The sequence below is a fragment of the Pelodiscus sinensis genome, chromosome 21, assembly GCF_049634645.1.
Source record: "Pelodiscus sinensis isolate JC-2024 chromosome 21, ASM4963464v1, whole genome shotgun sequence".
Taxonomy (NCBI): domain Eukaryota; kingdom Metazoa; phylum Chordata; order Testudines; family Trionychidae; genus Pelodiscus; species Pelodiscus sinensis.
Window position 1 is genome coordinate 973,343 of NC_134731.1, and position 17,874 is coordinate 991,216.

At 64.2% G+C, this 17,874-nt stretch overlaps 1 protein-coding gene across 6 annotated transcripts; it reads right to left on the reverse strand.

The window, feature by feature from the left end:
- Positions 1 to 833: 833 nt before the first annotated feature.
- On the reverse strand, positions 834 to 16,932 carry LOC102446846 (apoptosis-inducing factor 3-like). 6 transcript variants are annotated; one of them, XM_075904478.1, is made up of 19 exons: positions 16,625 to 16,908; positions 12,918 to 13,004; positions 12,421 to 12,530; positions 8,535 to 8,644; positions 6,764 to 6,808; positions 6,597 to 6,678; positions 6,387 to 6,499; positions 5,986 to 6,072; positions 5,489 to 5,580; positions 5,279 to 5,409; positions 4,726 to 4,841; positions 4,337 to 4,408; positions 4,082 to 4,145; positions 3,645 to 3,721; positions 3,449 to 3,566; positions 3,082 to 3,180; positions 2,490 to 2,565; positions 1,052 to 1,156; positions 834 to 941 (listed from the first exon to the last, which is right to left on the reverse strand). In XM_075904478.1, exons 2-19 carry the CDS (start codon positions 12,977 to 12,979, stop codon positions 878 to 880), a joined length of 1,623 nt encoding a protein of 540 aa, XP_075760593.1. In that variant the 5' UTR covers positions 12,980 to 13,004; positions 16,625 to 16,908; the 3' UTR covers positions 834 to 877. The 6 variants fall into 6 exon arrangements, 3 of the variants coding, with proteins under 3 accessions (XP_075760593.1, XP_075760595.1, XP_075760592.1); XM_075904480.1 differs by lacking the exon at positions 3,082 to 3,180 and having other exon boundaries at positions 16,625 to 16,928; XR_012897019.1 differs by lacking the exon at positions 834 to 941 and having other exon boundaries at positions 1,084 to 1,156; positions 2,490 to 3,180; positions 16,625 to 16,928.
- Between the last annotated feature and the right edge of the window lie 942 nt (positions 16,933 to 17,874).

A 17,874-nucleotide genomic window follows, 5' to 3' on the forward strand; every position in this document is an offset into this window, starting at 1 on the left:
GGCTCCCCGCCCCTCCCTCCCCGCCCCTCCGGGGTCACTGGGGGGGGGCGTTGTGGCTCCCTGCCCCTCCCTTCTTCCCCCTCCGGGGTCACTGGGGGGGGTGCGTAGTGGCTCCCTGCCCCTCCCTTCCTCCCCCTCCGGGGTCACTGGGGGGGGTGCGTTGTGGCTCCCCGCCCCTCCCTTTCTCCCCCTCCGGGGTCACTGGGGGTGTGTGTTGTGGCTCCTCCCCCTCCGGGGTCACGGGGGGGTGCGTAGTGGCTCCCCGCCCCTCCCTTCCTCCCCCTCCGGGGTCACGGGGGGGTGCGTAGTGGCTCCCTGCCCCTCCCTTCCTCCCCCTCCGGGGTCACGGGGGGGTGCGTTGTGGCTCCCCGCCCCTCCCTTCCTCCCCCTCCGGGGTCACTGGGGGGGGTGCGTTGTGGCTCCCCGCCCCTCCCTTCCTCCCCCTCCGGGGTCACTGGGGGGGGTGCGTAGGGGCTCCCCGCCCCTCCCTTCCTCCCCCTCCGGGGTCACTGGGGGTGTGTGTTGTGGCTCCTCCTCCGGGGTCACTGGGGGGTGCGTAGTGGCTCCCCGCCCCTCCCTTCCTCCCCCTCCGGGGTCACTGGGGGGTGCGTTGTGGCTCCCCGCCCCTCCCTTCCTCCCCCTCCGGGGTCACTGGGGGGTGCGTTGTGGCTCCCTGCCCCTCCCTTCCTCCCCCTCCGGGGTCACTGGGGGGTACGTTGTGGCTCCTCTCCCCTCCCGCCCTGGGGGGCATGTTGTGGCTCCCCGTGGCCCCCCCCAACCACACACACTGCATGTTCCTGTTGCTGCCCCAGCGCTGACAGGCAGAGCCGGGCTCCAGCGCAGTCCGTGCAGGCTTTTATTTGAGCCAGAGGAGGGCTCACGGCGCCGGGCGCCCCGGAGCCCCAGGCAGTGTGGCCTGAGGCCAGGCGGTGTCCCACGACCTGCGGCACAAGAGGGGAGGCTGAGGACAGGGCTGCCTGCCCCAGTGCTGCAGCCCTGCCAGGGCGCGTGCTAAGGGGCAGCAAGGCCCGTGGGGGCAGGTGCTACTCACTGGGCCTCGGCTTTTGAGATCTGTCTGCCGGAGAACAGGGCTTCGGCCACCACGGAGACCAGGGGGTCGAAGTTCAGGCTGGCAGCGGCGATCACGTAATCATCCCTGCAAGAGAGACTGCAGCTGGGGGCGATTCTCCTGGCCATGCCCCAGCGAGAGCAGGCGCTGCAGCCCCTCGAGCGCCAGGGCCCCGGGGCTGTTCTGCGGGGCCCCCCCCTCGAGCGCCGGGGCCCCGGGGCTGTTCTGCGGGGCCCCCCCCTCGAGCGCCGGGGCCCGGGGCTGTCCTGAGGCCCCCTAGAGCAGTGTTTCTCAACCCGTGGTACGAGTAGCCAGGGGGATACTCTAGAGCAGTCCAGGGCATACATCACCACAACTGAAATTTGGAGAGAACCGAATTTTTGTGTTAAGTTTTTCAGCACTTTATTATTTCTTCACTTTTTACACCCAAAAATTTCCTCACCCACCTCGGCTACGATTAAGTTGTTTAAACAAACGTGTTGCAAGGGTAGAAGAAAATTGTCTGAAAACTGTCGGGGCTGTGTCCACACTGGGAAGTTATTCCAGAAAATCAGCCACTTTTCCAGAAAAACTTGCCAGGTCTACACTGGCCACTTGAATTTCCGGAAAAGCCCTGACGCTCTCATGTAAAACCATCAGTGCTTTTCCGGAAAAACTATGCTGCTCCTGTTCGGGCAAAAGTCTTTTTCCGGAAAACTGTTCCGGGAAAGGGCCACTGTAGACAGCGCAGTAGAGTTTTCCGCAAAAAAGCCCCGATGGCGAAAATAGCGATTGGGGCTTTTTTGCCGAAAAGCGCATCTAGATTGGCCACGGATGCTTTTCTGGAAAAAGTGCTTTTGCGGAAAAGCGTCCTGCCAATCTAGATGCACTTTTCCAAAAATGCTTTTAACGGAAAACTTTTCCATTAAAAGCATTTCCAGAAAATCCTGCCAGTGTAGACGTAGCCTAGGGAGTGGGGGTACTTGTAACTTTATTTTTAAAGGGCGCTTTATAAAACAAGTTAAACGCTGCCCTAGAGCGCCAGGGCCTGGCCGCCTTGTGCGGGGTTCTGGGCTGGCGCTGGTCTCCCCTGGGTCCGGGGACGGCAGCGCCGAGGCCTGGCCGAGGGGGGGCCTGTTGGTGTGCTCCGTGCGCGGGGGGAGTGGGCACAGCGCAGGTGCTGTCCTTCCTGCTTCTCCCCTAGTGCTGCCGTGGCTCAGGCGCCGGCTCTTGGGCCCCACGTTCTGAACCTCCAAAGGAAGCTTTTCTAGAAGCTTCTCTGCCAGCTGGTGTGGAGGCCTGTCCCGCCCCCACCCTGCTGCGGTGGAGCGCCCCTGCCGTTCAGCCGTGCCCCTCCCCAGGGCCCCCTCCCGGCCAATGCGCCAGCCCGGTCTGGCTCTGACGGGCCAAGAGTCCCCAACCAGTTGGGCCAGTGCCTCACTTGATGTAAAAGACAAAGAACTCCAGCTGCTCCGGATTTCCCTTCACCACCGTGTCGGTGTAGCCGGCCCCGTGGCCTGCAGGCACAAGAGGCCCTGTAAGTCCGGTGCCCTGAGAGGTGCAGGGGCTGTGCTCTAGGTTCTGTGCCAGCGGTTCCACCTGTTCTAGCCCGTGGTCCCGCACACACATTCACCAGTTTTGGTGCCTGGTAATATCTGCATATTTGTGATGGTAATAATGAATATGCAAACAATGTTAGCAGTCCACCACATGTACTCCAGCCCCCGGAGCTGCCGCTGCCTTCAGCTCCGGCAGCCCGTGCTCCGCGGCCGGCGGCTGGGAGCGGCTGTTCGGTGCAGCCCGTGCTCCGCGGCCGGCGGCTGGGAGCGGCTGTTCGGTGCAGCCCGTGCTCCGCGGCCGGCGGCTGGGAGCGGCTGTTCGGTGCAGCCCGTGCTCCGCGGCCGGCGGCTGGGAGCGGCTGTTCGGTGCAGCCCGTGCTCCGCGGCCGGCGGCTGGGAGCGGCTCACCTGGTCCCCATTCCTGCTGCATCTGTGCCCCTGCGGGGGGGCCCAGTGCTCCTGCTCCCTGCCTACCTGCGTAGCGGATGCTATTCCCAAGCAGCGAGGTCCAGAAGAAGGGGACAGTCTGCAGGGCCTTCTGCTGCTTCAGCATGTTCAGAGCAGCAGCGTGACCTGCAATGACCCAGCCCCAGGGAGAAGGTTTTCCCAGAAGATACTTTCACAGGGGCCTTAAAGTTCAGGTTCCTCGGCCTGCCCCCTCAGCGCCCGTCTCCTGCCCTGCTCGGACCCGTGGGGAGCTGGGCTGGCCGGAGCCGCTGCCCACCCTGCTGCATGGCGCCTGGGCTGCTCTGCGGCGCCGTTCGGCTCGTGTCCCACCGCCCGCCTGCGGCACAGGCCTGGCCTGCCCGTTTCTAGCCTGGCAGCTGCTGCAGCCCCTCACCGTGCGCCTGCGCGACCTGCCAGTGGCGGACGGGGGAGGGCGTCCCGCCAGCCAGCGCCACAGGAAACGAAGCCACGTCCCCGGCGGCGAAGACTCTCGGGACGCTGGTCTGCATGAACTAGGAGCAGAGGGGGGTTAGCGAGCGGCGGGAGCAGTGCCCTGCACGTGGGGGCGCAGGTCTCAGCAGCGTACGCACCAAATCCACCAGGATGGCGCCTCCGGGGTCCATGGCGATGGGCGTGTCCTTCAGGAAAGCTGAGTTGGAGGTGACACCTGCAGGAGGGCGAGGAGGCCGGTGAGCTGGGCGCTGCCACAGGAGAGTGAGGGGAGCGCGGCCGGGGCTGGAGCCGGGCAGGGTGCAGGCAGAACAAAGCGGCGACGGAGGCGAGGGCCCAGGCCCAGGGCTGAGCCTGGTGAGATGTAACCAGCCCCCTGCTCCCCGCAGGGCAGGCGCACGGTGTGAGCACAGACGCGGGGGAGCCGCACGGGGTGTAGGGGGCCTGGGCCTGCCTGGGGCGAGGGGGAGGGTGCAGCTATTCTCCAGGGAGGGCAGGACTGCAGCCAGCAGTGAATACCCAGCGTGCAGCTACCGACGTGTCTCCATGAAGCACGGGGGGCTGGTGAATCGCTTACCTATCCCCACCACCACCACGTCTGCAGGGAGCGTCTCTCCACTGGCCAAAGCAGCCTCTGTAACCTAGGAAAGACGGCACCCGTCACGAGACGCTGCCTCCGCCCCTCCAGCTGGCCCTGCTCCGGAGCTTTGCTCCCCCACCCCGTCCATGGTCCGGGGCCAGCGAGTCCCGCGTGTGAAACACAGGTGTAGCCCCGCGGCAAGGGGCCGGGGGGACCAGCCCAGGTGCGCCCTGGCGTTCGGGACGTGCTAACCTTGCCCCCCTTGCCTCGTAGCTCAGCCACTTCAGCTCCCATGCGGAACGTCACCCCTTTGTTCTGCAGCATCTGAAAAAGGAAGAGGAGTGACCCGGCCCAGGCTGTCCCTGATGAACTCCGCCACTGGGTCCACCCCCCGCCCCTCCCGGTGGGTCTGGCAGGTGAGCCCCAGCGTGTGCGGCAGGACTGTGAGCTGGGGCAGAGGGGAGCATGAGGCCCCGAGTTGGCCAGGCTGGAGAAGGGCCGGGGGTGGCCAGGGAGGGCTGGCGGCGCTGGGAGCCGTGTGCCGGGCGCTGGGGAGCGGCAGGTCTCGTGTCCGGCGCAGAGCGGGAGGAGGGGCCGGGCATGGGCCTGTCCAGGCGAGGACGGGGCTGCGCTCTCTGTACCCTCATGGCAACACCTCCGACGTGCGGCCCCAGCGCTGCCTGGAAGGGGAACGCCTCTCTCCCCACCACGCTGACGGTGCTGGCCTTGTCCGAAAGGCAGGCAGCCACCTCCATCCCTGCGCACAATGGACACAGCCGGAGTGAAACTGGCGCACGTTCCCCGTGCACCACCCACCGCCCTGAAATAGGGGCAAAGCTGGAAACCTTGCACGAGGGCTGGGATGTCAGACGTTGCCCCCTGCTGGCAGCTTTGTCCAGCCACTGGGCTCTAGGATCCTGGACTTTGCTCCGATTCACCAGGATCCCCCGTGACCTCGCTAGCTGCGCTTCAGGCCTGGTCCCCGCCCGGGGCGGGGCAGAGCAAAGCTCCTGCGGCTGAAGGGGGCAGCCTGCGCCCGGCGGACGAAGCGACGCCTCCGGGAAGTAAGTCCCCTGCCTCCCGTCCCAAGTGCTGCTGCAGCGATCGGGGCGTGGGGGAGGGGCCAGCCAAGGGCCGGTGGCTCCTCAGCGCACACCCAGCGCGGCTGGAGGCTCTGCGGGCGGCCGTCCGTACCGATGAAGGACGCGCCGAGGATCAGCACCCTCTTGCCAGCTGCCAGCTGGAGAATCCTGTGAGCATCCTCTGGGCTTTGCAGGGAACACACGCCCTGCAGGTCTGAGCCGGGGCACCCGAGCTGCCTGGGGCTGGGGAAGGAGACCCGGTTACAGTGGCCGCGCCCGCTGCCGCACGCACCCTGGGGCCGGGGACCGGCTCGCGTCCCACCTGCTGCCCGTGGCGATGAGGAGCCGGTCGTATCTCTGGGAGGCCCCGTCCTGGAAATGGGCTTTCTGCCCCTGCGTGTCCACGCGCACCGCCTGAGCGAGGAAAGGCCCCGGGCAGCGTGTGCTCCTCCCTCCAGCCCCCTCGAAAGTCTCCTTCCTCCCGCAGGGGGGCTGCCGCTCTGCACTGGCACCCCCGCTGCACCAGTCCCCTTTCCCTGGCTCGCCGACCCCAGGGGGCAGGAGGGCTGGAGCGGCCCCCTCCCCTCCGGCGTCCAGAGCAGCCCCTGCCTGCCGAGCAGCTGAGCGCACCGCAGCTCTGGCCAGGCTGGGGCGCACCCCGGCCCTGCCCGTGGCAGGAGGGGAGCTGCTCCAGCCCCCACTGTTGCGCTGTCACAGCCCCACCCAAAGCAGCCCAGCACGCGCCCAGGCAGGGTGGCGACTGGCCCCACCGGGCTAGAGGAGGCCCCCGCTCCCCGGCCAGCGCGGCGGCTGCTTCACCTCTCTGCCGGTCCAGACCTCGATGCCGTGCGCCCCAAAGAAGTCCTGCTGCCTCAAGTAAAGGCTCTCGGGGGCCTTGCCCATCGCCTGGAAGCAGAGCGAAGTCGCGGGGATTGGAGCACGGAGCGCAGCCTGGGCAGGGCTCCCCCTGGCACCTCTCTTGGCAGGCGAGCGAGTGCCCTTCCCCCACCCCGCAGGGAGGGGTACGATCGCTGGCTCCCGTCCAAGCCCCTCCCACCCGCAGGCGCCGCGGGAGGGGCCAGGGCCACGTGGGGAGCAATGTGGCTGCCCTCCGGCCGTGCCGCATGCCTAGCTCTGGATCGCTGGGCTCTGCGGGGCAGCCGGAGCTGTGAGCGGGGTTCCCCGGCTGACGCTTTTACCGGTCCCGGCCATCCCCAAACCTTGCTCAGCTGGGTCCGGTCATACGGGAGGTGCGTCTCCTTGGTTGCCATGATGATCCGGCCGGTGAAGCCTTCCTGGCGAAGTGTTTCGGCACAGACCAGCGCGGCCGCCCCTGCGAGAGAGACGCTGGCACCAGCCGTGCAGCGGGAAGGGCCGAGCCAGGGCCTACGTGACCCATGCACAGGGCCTGAGTCGGCCGAGTCACCCACCTCCTCCCAGGAGCAGCACTGTGTCCTCGTTGCCCCTGCACGGCTCGCTCATGGCCTTCAGCCGCCGGCCCGCTTCCAGATCCTGGCAGAGAGCAGAAAGGTTCGCGTCCTGGCAGCTGGCCCCGGCCCATGCTCCAGGAGCTCGGGGAGAGCGGCGAGGCTGGTACCTGCTTCCTGGCTGTAACAAACACCTTCCCGGCCTCCACTCGCACCTGCCGAGACGCAAGGAGAGAGGGGTCAGGGCTGAGCTGGGGCCACGGGGTCCTGGCGTGGGAGGATGCGTGGCCTGGAGGTGCCGGGATGCTGGGGCCAGGTGCTGTAGTGAGAGGAGGGCCTGGACCTGAGGCCTGGCTGGCAATGGTCAATGTGAAGCTTCGCTGGGAGCGAGAGGCAGGCCCGGCTCAGGCCGAGTGTGAAGCACCGATGGGCACTGGGCCCAGGTGCAGAGCTCTCCCTGGGGCGGTAACGCAGAGTTGGGGCTGGGCACGGGCCCGGAGGGTCACAGGGCCCCATTGCACAGGGCCTTGGCCCCACACGCCGGACTAGGAGCAGGGACACACCGGCCCAGTGCAGGAACGGGTGTGAAGGGGCAGCACGTGGGGACACAGACTGAATGTCCAAGCGCCGGGCGATGGTGGGGTCTGGGGAACGGCCACCGGACACGTCAGGCCTGAGGTGTCGGCGTTCGTGCCTGTTGGAGGGGCTGCCTGTCCAGCCAAGGGGCAGTGGGACCCCCCCGACTGGGCTGGTGCCTTGTCAGGGGGCACATCCGGGTAGCGGTTGGGCAGAGTCTACTTGACCATCAACCTGGCTGGGAGCCTTCGATCTGTATTTGATTTTGGGGCCGTGAGGGGCTCACGCCTTGTGCAACGTCCACGCACCGCCCGGAGCGAGCACGCGCAGCGGAGGGGCTCTTGGGGGGCGGGGCTGTGAGGTCGGGCTGCTCTGCGGGGATGGCTCCAGGAGGCTACGGAACTGATCCAGAGAAGCTACCCGAGGCCTTCCGCCTCCGGAGTCTCCCACAGTGCAAGGCAGGGAGACGAGGGCGCGGGATGGTTTCGCATTGTGCTCCTGCAGGCTGAGGAGAGCTCCAGCCTCCCCTGAAGGCAGGTTTGAGCAGGGCACGTGTGGCCAGTTCTAGCCAGCAGGCCCCAGAGCCCGCAGAGCAGAGCGCTCCAGCTGGCAGGCGCCTGGTGACTTAGGCCCCTTTCAGCGCCAAGGCAGCTGTGACGTAGTGGGGTACCTTGCTGGTTGCTATGCTGGGCAGTGGGTTGTGAGTGACCCCCACTGGCTGTTGTCTGCAGCACGGCCCAGCAGGGCAGGGGATGAGTCATTCTGCCAGGGGGCTTCGAACCTGTCGGACCAGTGATCTCCCAGGGAGCGGAACAATGGGAAGAAGGGGAGTGGAGCCCTGGCTGGGGGCAGGGCGGGAAGTGAGGGAGGTTTCTGGCTGGGATCATGGAGGAAGCAGCCTAGGCAACGGGCTGGGATTTAGGGGCCCAGGCTCCCCATCTCAAGGGGGCCTGAGGCATCCTAGGCCTGCCCTGGAACCAGATTCCATCTGTGCTGTGCTGTATCCGGGAGAAGCAATGAACTCCCTCTGTTCTACTGGCTGGGGGAGTCTTTGTGTCACTACGGGGGTGCAGGAGGCGGGGACCCCAACGCGCCGTCACAGCAGCTGAAACGCGGCCGGGCGTGACGCGCGGTCTCCAGCCCACGGCGCTCCAAGGAACCGTGCAAGCTCTTCTCCCTTGCCAAGCGTCGCGGCCAGGGCTCGCACCTTCCGAAAAGGCCCCAGAGTGCCATGAGCCCTGCAGGAACCACTGGGAATTCTGACCTCCCCTGGCGAGGCCTAGGCCCAGGCTGGGGGTGGAAGGGGAGCAGCCAGAGCCGAGCGAGCAGGCTGGGTGTGGGCCGGAAGGACCAGGATCCATTCACCTTAAAGCAGGGCAGGCAGTCCAGAGTCGGGTACTCCTCGATGTCTCCGCTTCGGATACTGAAGCAGGCACCGTGCCAGGGACAGCGCAGCCGGTTGCCTGCCAAGACGCCTGCAAGCCAGACACAAAGAGAAGTGTCTGAGCAGAGCAGCCCGAGCTCTCGGGACGCCTGGGCTCGGGCGAGGTGCCACGGTCACGTCTGCGAGCCGGGCTCAGGGTTCCTGCCCACCTCGCTGGGTGCAAAGCCGGGTAGCCCTCGCCCTGGAGACGGGCTGCTTGGGCTGAGACGGGAGCCCTGCGTATGGCTTGGGAATGCTGGCTGCTCTTTGGGACTCCATGTGTAAGCCAGGGGCCCTGAGCGCACTGGCCAGGGCGAGCGATGCCGGCCATGCAGCCTGAGCCGAGAGCCAGCTGGCTTTTGGCTCGTGGCTTTAGTTCCAAAGGTCGCAGGTTCACGCCCACCTGCCGATGTCCAGGGTCCATCTGCCTGAGGCATGTATCTAGACTAAAGAGCAAACTCCATTTGGTCTGCAGGGCTCTGCGGCCTTTTCACCTCCGTGTTGGGCTGAAATGTGCGAAGACGGTGGCCCGGGACTAACACTGGTGAGCTGTTAAACGCTTCTAGTCAGAGGCCCCAGGGTCAGTAAACCTGCACTGCCTAGAAAGTCCAGTTTGTCCCCTTGTCAGCCAGCCTGATCCACCGGTGGGGAGGGGGAGTGCCAGCAGATCGGGGGCTGGCCGCCAGAGGGGACCGAACGTTCTAACAAGGGCAGGGCACAGGAGAGAGACTGGTGTGGAGGAGCAGCCACGTGCAGGGAGGCCTGGAGAGACTCCCACAGCATGCTGGAGAGAGGTGAGGAGCCGGAGGCAGGGAGTGCCATGCTGGTGAAACCTAGGAAAGAGTGAAGTGATGGTTTTCAAAAATCCCTGTGCAAAGGGTGTTTGCGCCCGCTGGCACGTCTCCCAAGGGAGAAGCTGTGAATCAGGCCACCAGGTGGGACCTCTGGAAGGAGAAGGGGGATCAGCAGTGACCCTAGGAACATAAGAATTCCCCCAGAGGGAGTGACCAGAACAGGAAATCAAGTGATCCCTCCCCTGTTGCCCATATCCAGCCTCTGACACACACAGGCTACAAGCTCCATTCCTACCCATCCTGGCTAATAGCCACTGATGGACCCTGTTAAAGTCCTGGCCTTCACAACATACTCTGGCGAGGAGTTCCACAGGTTTACTGTGCACTGCATGAAGAAAAACTTCCTTCTGGTTTGTTTTAAACTTGCTACCTATTAATTTCATTTGGTGGTGACTAGTTCTTGTGTTGTGGGAACAAGTCAATAGCTTTTCCTTATTCACTTTTTCCACACCACTCATTTTATAGACCTCTCTCATAGCCCCCCTTAGTCTCTGAAAAATCCTCGTCTTTTAATCTCTCCTCCTATGGCAGCTGTTCCAACCCTCTTATTTTTATTCACCTTTTCTGAACTTTTTCCAATGCCAATATCTCTTTTTTGAGACAATGAGGTGACCACATCTGTCCCCAGTACTGTATTCAAGTTGTGGGCGTAGCATGGTTTTATAGAGGCAATGAGAGATTCTCTCTTATTCTCTTTCCTTTTTTAATCATTCCCAACATTCAATTTGCTTTTTTGACGGCCGCTGCACACTGAGGGGATGTTTTCAGAGAACTGTCCACAATGACTCCAAGATCTCCCCCGAGTGGCAATAGCTAACTACGTCCCTATCATTGGCTACGTCTAGACTGGCATGATTTTCCGCAAATGCTTTTAACGGAAAAGCGTCCGTGCCAATCTAGATGCAGTTTTGCACACGAAAGCTCCGGCTGCCATTTTCGTGATCGAGGCTTTTTTGCGCAAAATGATCCCATGTTGTCTACACTGGCCCTCTGCGCAAAAGGGCTTGTGCCCGAGCGGGAGCAGCACAGTATTTCTGCAAGAGCACTGACAATCTTACACGAGATCCTCAGTGCTCTTGCGGAAATTCAAGCGGCCAGTGTAGACAGCTGGCAAGTTTATCCGCAAAAGCAGCTGCCAGTCTAGACACAGCCCTCGTGTATGTCTAGCTGGGATTATTTTTCCACGGTGCATTGCTTTGCACTTAGCCACATTAACATTCATCTGCCATTTTGCTACCTGGTCACCTTGTGTTGGGAGATGCTTTGGAAGGGCTTCACTGTCTGCTTTGGTCTTAACTACCTTGAGCAGGTCTGTGTCATCTGCACACTTTGCCACCTCATTGTTTACCCCTTTCCAGATGATTCATGAGTCTGTTGAACAGGACGGCCCCTGGGCCCCGCTAGTTACCTCTCGCCCGTCTGAAAACTGACCCTTTACTCCTGCCCTTTGTTTCTTGTCTGGTCACCAGTTCTCAGTCCCTGAGAGGCCCTTCCCCGTATCTCCTGGCAGACACCAGGAGCTGGAGATGAGGCCACGCTTCCGGGATGGGTACCATGGGCTCTGTGCCCAGGAAGCAAACCCAAGAGGCCAAACAGAGCCCATGCTGCAGCCTGTTAAGCCTGCTGGCGCGTGTCCAGCAGGGGCACTTGGCCCTAGTGACAGAGACAAGGCCAATAATGCCCTGCGGAAGCGCTGCAAGGCAGCCCCAGAAAAGCAGTTGACTCCAGGTCCACTTCTCAGGGCGAGCGTGAGCTGTCCCTGCCGTGGGGGGGGGGACCAGCGTGGGCAGCTGTGGGCTGTGCCAGCCGTGGAACGAGGCGAGCATGGGCAGCTGTGGGCTGTGCCAGCCGTGGAACGAGGCGAGCGTGGGCAGGTGTGGGCTGTGCCAGCCGTGGAACGAGGTGAGCGTGGGCAGGTGTGGGCTGTGCCAGCCGTGGAACGAGGCGAGCGTGGGCAGGTGTGGGCTGTGCCAGCCGTGGAACGAGGCGAGCGTGGGCAGGTGTGGGCTGTGCCAGCCGTGGAACGAGGCGAGCGTGGGCAGGTGTGGGCTGTGCCAGCCGTGGAACGAGGCGAGCGTGGGCAGGTGTGGGCTGTGCCAGCCGTGGAACGAGGTGAGCATGGGCAGCTGTGGGCTGTCCCAGCCGTTGGGGGGTGAGCGTGGGCAGGTGTGGGCTGTGCCAGCCGTGGAACGAGGTGAGCGTGGGCAGGTGTGGGCTGTGCCAGCCGTGGAACGAGGTGAGCGTGGGCAGGTGTGGGCTGTCCCAGCCGTGGAACGAGGCGAGCGTGGGCAGCTGTGGGCTGTCCCAGCCGTGGAACGAGGCGAGCGTGGGCAGGTGTGGGCTGTGCCAGCCGTGGAACGAGGCGAGCGTGGGCAGGTGTGGGCTGTGCCAGCCGTGGAACGAGGCGAGCGTGGGCAGCTGTGGGCTGTGCCAGCCGTGGAACGAGGCGAGCGTGGGCAGCTGTGGGCTGTGCCAGCCGTGGAACGAGGTGAGCGTGGGCAGGTGTGGGCTGTCCCAGCCGTGGAACGAGGTGAGCGTGGGCAGGTGTGGGCTGTCCCAGCCGTTGGTGGGTGAGCGTGGGCAGCTGTGGGCTGTCCCAGCCGTGGAACGAGGTGAGCGTGGGCAGGTGTGGGTTGTCCCAGCCGTGGAACGAGGTGAGCGTGGGCAGCTGTGGGCTGTGCCAGCCGTGGAACGAGGTGAGCGTGGGCAGGTGTGGGCTGTCCCAGCCGTTGGTGGGTGAGCGTGGGCAGGTGTGGGCTGTCCCAGCCGTGGAACGAGGCGAGCGTGGGCAGCTGTGGGCTGTCCCAGCCATTGGGGGGCGAGCGTGGGCAGCTGTGGGCTGTCCCAGCCATTGGGGGGCGAGCGTGGGCAGCTGTGGGCTGTCCCAGCCGTGGAACAAGGCCCACCGCCTCTCCCTGGTGTTTGGCCCTGGCCTGAGCTGCACCAGGACATCGGGAGACCCGCCGGGTTTTACCTTTGCTGAGAGGGGCGCCCGCGTGGGGGCACTTGCTGCCCACGGCACTGAACTCCGTCTGACTCCTCACCAGCAGCACCCTGTGGCCTGCCATCTCCACTTCCCGCAGCCTGTGGGGACAAGCACAAGGCGCCATGGCCAGCCCGGCCCCTGCGGTGCAGGGAAGGGCCGGGCTGGGGGGCTGCCCCGGTGGGAGGGGAGGCCGGACTCCTGGCTTGCCCCGGGGACCCAGCCATGCCAGCGGGGCGGCTTTCTCTGGCTCCTGGCCTGCTCAGGGGGGCTCCGTCCTCGCCTGCCTCCCCGCCCCAGGGAGCCTCCGGCTGCGGTGCAGGGCACGGACACTCGCAGCACGCCGCCATCTTGGGGCAGCTTTGCTTAGGACCCCTCTTGGCCTGTGCTAAGGCGGGGGCCGGCCGGGCCTGGGGGTTCGCAGAGGCTCAGCCGGAGGGTGCGAGGTCTGGCAGCAAGCCAGGGATGGGCCCCGGCCGGTCACTCACTCGCCCTCCCGGACGTCCGACTCGCGGCAGACCATCTCCGTCACGCTGCCCTCGGCGTCCATGCCGGCAGCGCCGTCTCCCGGCGGGCTGGGGGCAGAGCAGAGGGGCGTCCGGGATGGGCCTGGCTGCAGCAGGGCGGCCTGGGGAGGTGGCTGCTCCCAGGGCGGCTGACGGGCCTGAGGCCCAGGGAACGCGCTGCAGACCCGCAGGCCTGAGGGTGCCCTGGGCAGGCAGCCTGGCCCTGTTCCCCCCCCACCTCCCTCCAGCAATCGCCCCAGGCAGCTCAGAGCGCGCAGGCAGCTGGGCCCAGCCGCTGGCCTGGGTCATAGGCAGGGCCTGGGCGCAGCCGGCAGGGGCGTCACCCTTCCCCCAGCCGCCGCCTCGCTCGGTTTGGCTCACGGAGGCTTGACGAGGCCCAGACCCCTCAGCCGTGCTTCCCTGGGCCCTTAGGCGGGAGAGCCCAGCACGCCGGTGTCCCTGGCAGCCAGGCCCCCTCGGACTAGCCAGCCTGTTCCCTGGATCCTCCCTACAAGGCACGCCAGCCGTGCCCCGACCCTGGCGGGACTCCCTGCAGCGGGAACGCTCCTGTCGTTACCACAGGGCCTGGCCTTGGCGCTCAGATGGCAGCAGCCAGCCTGCGCCTGCACGTCCTCCAGCCTCCCGCCTGGGGTGCAGCCGGGCGCCGTATCTAACGTCCCCGCTGAGGCCTGGGGGTGACCCTGGAGGGCCTCCATTTCCCCACTCGCTCGAATGGGGTAGCCCAAGGGCCAGGGGTTGTGTCCCAGCCCACTGAACTCTGTGGCACGTGGAAACTCGCATTTCGGCCGAGGCCCCTTCAGGCCTTTAACAAACTGGCAGCTCGGTGGCGGTGGGAGGGGCGCAGAAAAACACTCGGGAAATTAATGTCCCGTGGTGGCTGCCCGCAGGGCGGGAGGGGAGAAAGCGGAGGATCGCTGGTGGGGCCCAGCTGAGGGTGACGTGGCACTGGCCGTGGTGGCTGCCCGCAGGGCGGGAGGGGAGAAAGCGGAGGATCGCTGGTGGGGACCAGGCTGAGGGTGACGTGGCACTGGCCGTGGTGGCTGCCCGCAGGGCGGGAGGGGAGAAAGCGGAGGATCGCTGGTGGGACCAGGCTGAGGGTGACGTGGCACTGGCCGTGGTGGCTGCCCGCAGGGCGGGAGGGGAGAAAGCGGAGGATCGCTGGTGGGGCCCAGCTGAGGGTGACGTGGCACTGGCTGTGGTGGCTGCCCGCAGGGCGGCTGGGGAGAAAGCGGAGGATCGCTGGTGGGGCCTAGCTGAGGGTGACGTGGCACTGGCCGTGGTGGCTGCCTGGAGGGCGGGAGGGGAGAAAGCGGAGGATCGCTGGTGGGGCCCAGCTGAGGGTGACGTGGCACTGGCCGTGGTGGCTGCCCGCAGGGCGGCTGGGGAGAAAGCGGAGGATCGCTGGTGGGGCCCAGCTGAGGGTGACGTGGCACTGGCCGTAGTGGCTGCCCGCAGGGCGGGAGGGGAGAAAGCGGAGGATCGCTGGTGGGACCAGGCTGAGGGTGACGTGGCACTGGCCGTGGTGGCTGCCCGCAGGGCGGGAGGGGAGAAAGCGGAGGATCGCTGGTGGGGCCCAGCTGAGGGTGACGTGGCGCTGGCCGTGGGAGAGGCGGAAATTTTAGCTTGAACAGGAGAACGTAGCTGTGAGTTGTCAGCACTGACGCGGGGTTGCCGATGGGTAGGGCAGCGACGGCTGCGAGATGGCCAGGACCACGCCGGGCTCCCGTGATAGGGCGGTTTGGTAACTGCCCCCGCCTGTCCCGCAGCAGTGCGGTGATCGGACGCAGAGGGGGCGCGCCGCTCACCTCACATGCCCTTGTATTACAGGCAGGTCACTTCCCTCTTACTGGGAGGAAAACCAACACAAACAGCCCTGCCTGCGGGCAACTGCCAATAAAGTGTCTGGGGGCCACACCCAGCAGCCCAACGGGCCACAGGCTGCCCACCCCGGCTTGAGGGACGCGGTAGAGAAGGGTCCAGTCCCCCCAGAGGACCCTGGAAGGACACCTGGCCAGGGGATAGAGAGGTGGGGGGACCGAGAGGCCAGAGCCAGGGAGCCGACTGTTAGGGGAAAGCAGGTGAGTGTGAAGTCCTGGCTCGGAGCTTTGGCCTGGATGTAAAATGCTCCCCCCCCCCCAACTGAGACCCGATTCTGTCTGTCTGCGGACACTGGCAACCAGGGAAGGAACGTCCTGTCAGTGTCCCAGGCTCACATGCCAGGCTGCTGTCTGCCACCGCCCGTGTCCCCCGCGCAAGTGGCTGGGTGGCCAGCTGGAACTGGGTGTCTAACGCGGCTGTTTCTAAGCTGTGACAGAATAGGCTGGGGGGGGTTGGGGGGGGGCAGAGGGGAAATGAGGTCACTGGAATAAATGGCGGGTCAGAGGCACAGAGCAAACCAGACTGTCTGGGAGAATTGTGGGACGAGGCGCCCGGGGAGGCGCTGCGTCTCTTGGAAGAAGCTGGGAAGATCCTGTGGGGACAGAGGAGAGGCAGGAGAGGGTGGGGAGATGGGAGGAGTGAGGCAAAGGGGATGAAAAAGCAGCTGGGATTGTTGGCAGGGGGCGGGGAGGAGGGTGTTTCAATTACATGGGAGAAGTTTTTAGCAAAACATAGTTAACCCCCCCAGGGCACCTACCAACGGGAGACGCGCCCCTGCACGTTTCTCCCGCGGGAGCTGCCACGAGAACAAACATGTGAGATCTCCCACACGTTGTGTAATGCACGGCTGGGAGGCGTCCAGCAGCCAGGGTGAGGGGCATGAGAATCAGGAGCAGAGCGGGGCTCCCGAATCCAGCTGGCTGGGAAACTCCTTCTCGGACCCGGCCTGGCTGTGGAGCCTGCCAGGGGAAACAGGCTGAATTGCCCCGAGAGGGGGAGGAGGGAGCACAAAAGGGCAGGTGCTTATAGCACAGCCCCTACAAGCCCACGATTTCTGCTCCACGTGGAAGTGACACGGGCGCACCGGGGCCCGGGCTGGTTGTGCCTGCACAACACACACGGGCTTCCCGCCTGAGAGGAGAGCTGGGGCGATAACAGCCTCTTCACTTTCTTGGCTGACCTGGAACAAGGAGACGTAATGTCCTTTGGGTTGGTCTGAACCCAGAGCGCCGATGCCTTGTCCTCTGGGGCCTGGCTTTTCTTTTGCTTTAGGGAATGCAAGTGAAGCAAAATGCAAACTAAAAATGCCGTTTGTAATATCAAGACGTTTGGACTTTTTCTGGGGCCAGCACAGCGGCACAATTTGCAGAACGCTGTAAAATAATTCAGCTAATCCAAATATTCAGTTGCCCGTGAACAGTTTTGGTTAAAAGATTTTGCCCTGGGGGGCCTGGCAGCGCTGGCTCTTTCGTTTTGCTACTCAGCAAATAGAGCGAAAGTGCAGACAGCAGAGGTCTGTGGATTAAATCACAGGGTTTTCCTCCAGCGAGCAATCCCTGCAGCAGGCAGCCAAAGGTGCTTTCCATTGAGACCTGCGGTTGGCGCGTCAGGGGAGATGAAACAAACAGGAGCAAGACAGAGTCACAGCAAGAAGAGGTGCCATTCACGTTTACAGAAACACCCATTTCACTCCTGTGGCTTCTCCCTCAAAACACTGTGACTGGCCCCCCCCAACACGCAGGTCGCGTGCGCTCCCAGCTGCCCGGCGGAAAGGCACCAGAACTACTCACGGGCGTCCAGCAGCGCGTTGTCCCACCAGAGCCCAGAAATGGCAGCGCCTGTTGCACCCGGGCAGTTCTCAAGAGACAAGTGGCGCCCTGTCTCCCACAGCTGTGCTGCTGCGCTCAACAAGTTACACAATCCCCTGCGTCCTGGCAACCAGGCGTTCTGCTCCTCCCTGTTTGGGAAGGCTGGAGGGTGTAATCGCTTTAATGGATCAGAAAGGGGAAAGTTGGGGGGTGCAATCCAATTTCTGCAGTTATCCTGCTTCAGTGTCTAATTCAATTAATTGACTTGAGGATAAAACGTGCCGGCTGAGGGAGGAAGGCTTGTCGGCTAGCCTAGGGGGGCGGGTATTTCATGGTATGCAAAACAGCTCTGAGCACACGGGCTGTGTCCACATTGGTGCGATCTTGCCTAAAAGCAGCCGCTTTTGCACAAAAACTTGTTGCCTGTCTACACTGGCGGGCAGTCCTGGTGCAAGAACACTGGTGTGAAATCAGGGCTTCTTGCGCAAGGACTACGATGCTCCCGCTCAGGAATAAGCCCTTCTGTGCAAGTGTTCTTGCGCAAGAGGCCAGTGTAGCCAGGCAACAGGAATTTCTTGTGCAAGAAACCCCGCTGGTTAAAATGGCCATTGGCGCTTTCTTGTGCAGGAGAGCGTCTACGCTGGCCCCGATGCTCTTGTGCAAAGGCACACGCCAGTGGGGACGCTCTCTTGTGCAAATACTCTAACGCACGAACTCTTGCATTAAGGAGTATTTGCGCAATGTCATGCCAATGTAGACGTAGCCAAGAGGTACAAATGCAATTTCGCCCCATTGCCGGCCTTGGGTTAGCCTCTTCCCGAACCTTTGCAAAGACCCTGACAGTATTTCCCAGCATGCTGCGGGTATCGGAGCTGTTCGAATGGCACCTCTCACCGTGCAGCTGGTCTCCCTGAGGGGCTGAGCCTTCGCGAGCTCCCCTTGACCGTAGTGAGTGTCTCGTGCTCAGCCCCTCAGCCAGCCTGACCGGCAGGCGCTGCCCACAAAGTGCTGCCTCTGAGTGGAGGAGGCCCCGGCTCCAGGTGACTAGTGCTAAGGAAGAGCGTGGCCCCCGACGGGCCAGATCCCCACCCTGCCAGCTGGTGGAGCAGGGGAGGGCAGTAGGAAGCGGGTTGCCTGTTCCGGAGGCGGTCGTCCCCAAGCCTCTGCTCTGGAAAACCTCGGCATTTCCAGGGCCCACAGCCTGGGCCCCCCAGCGACTATCCCTCCAGCCT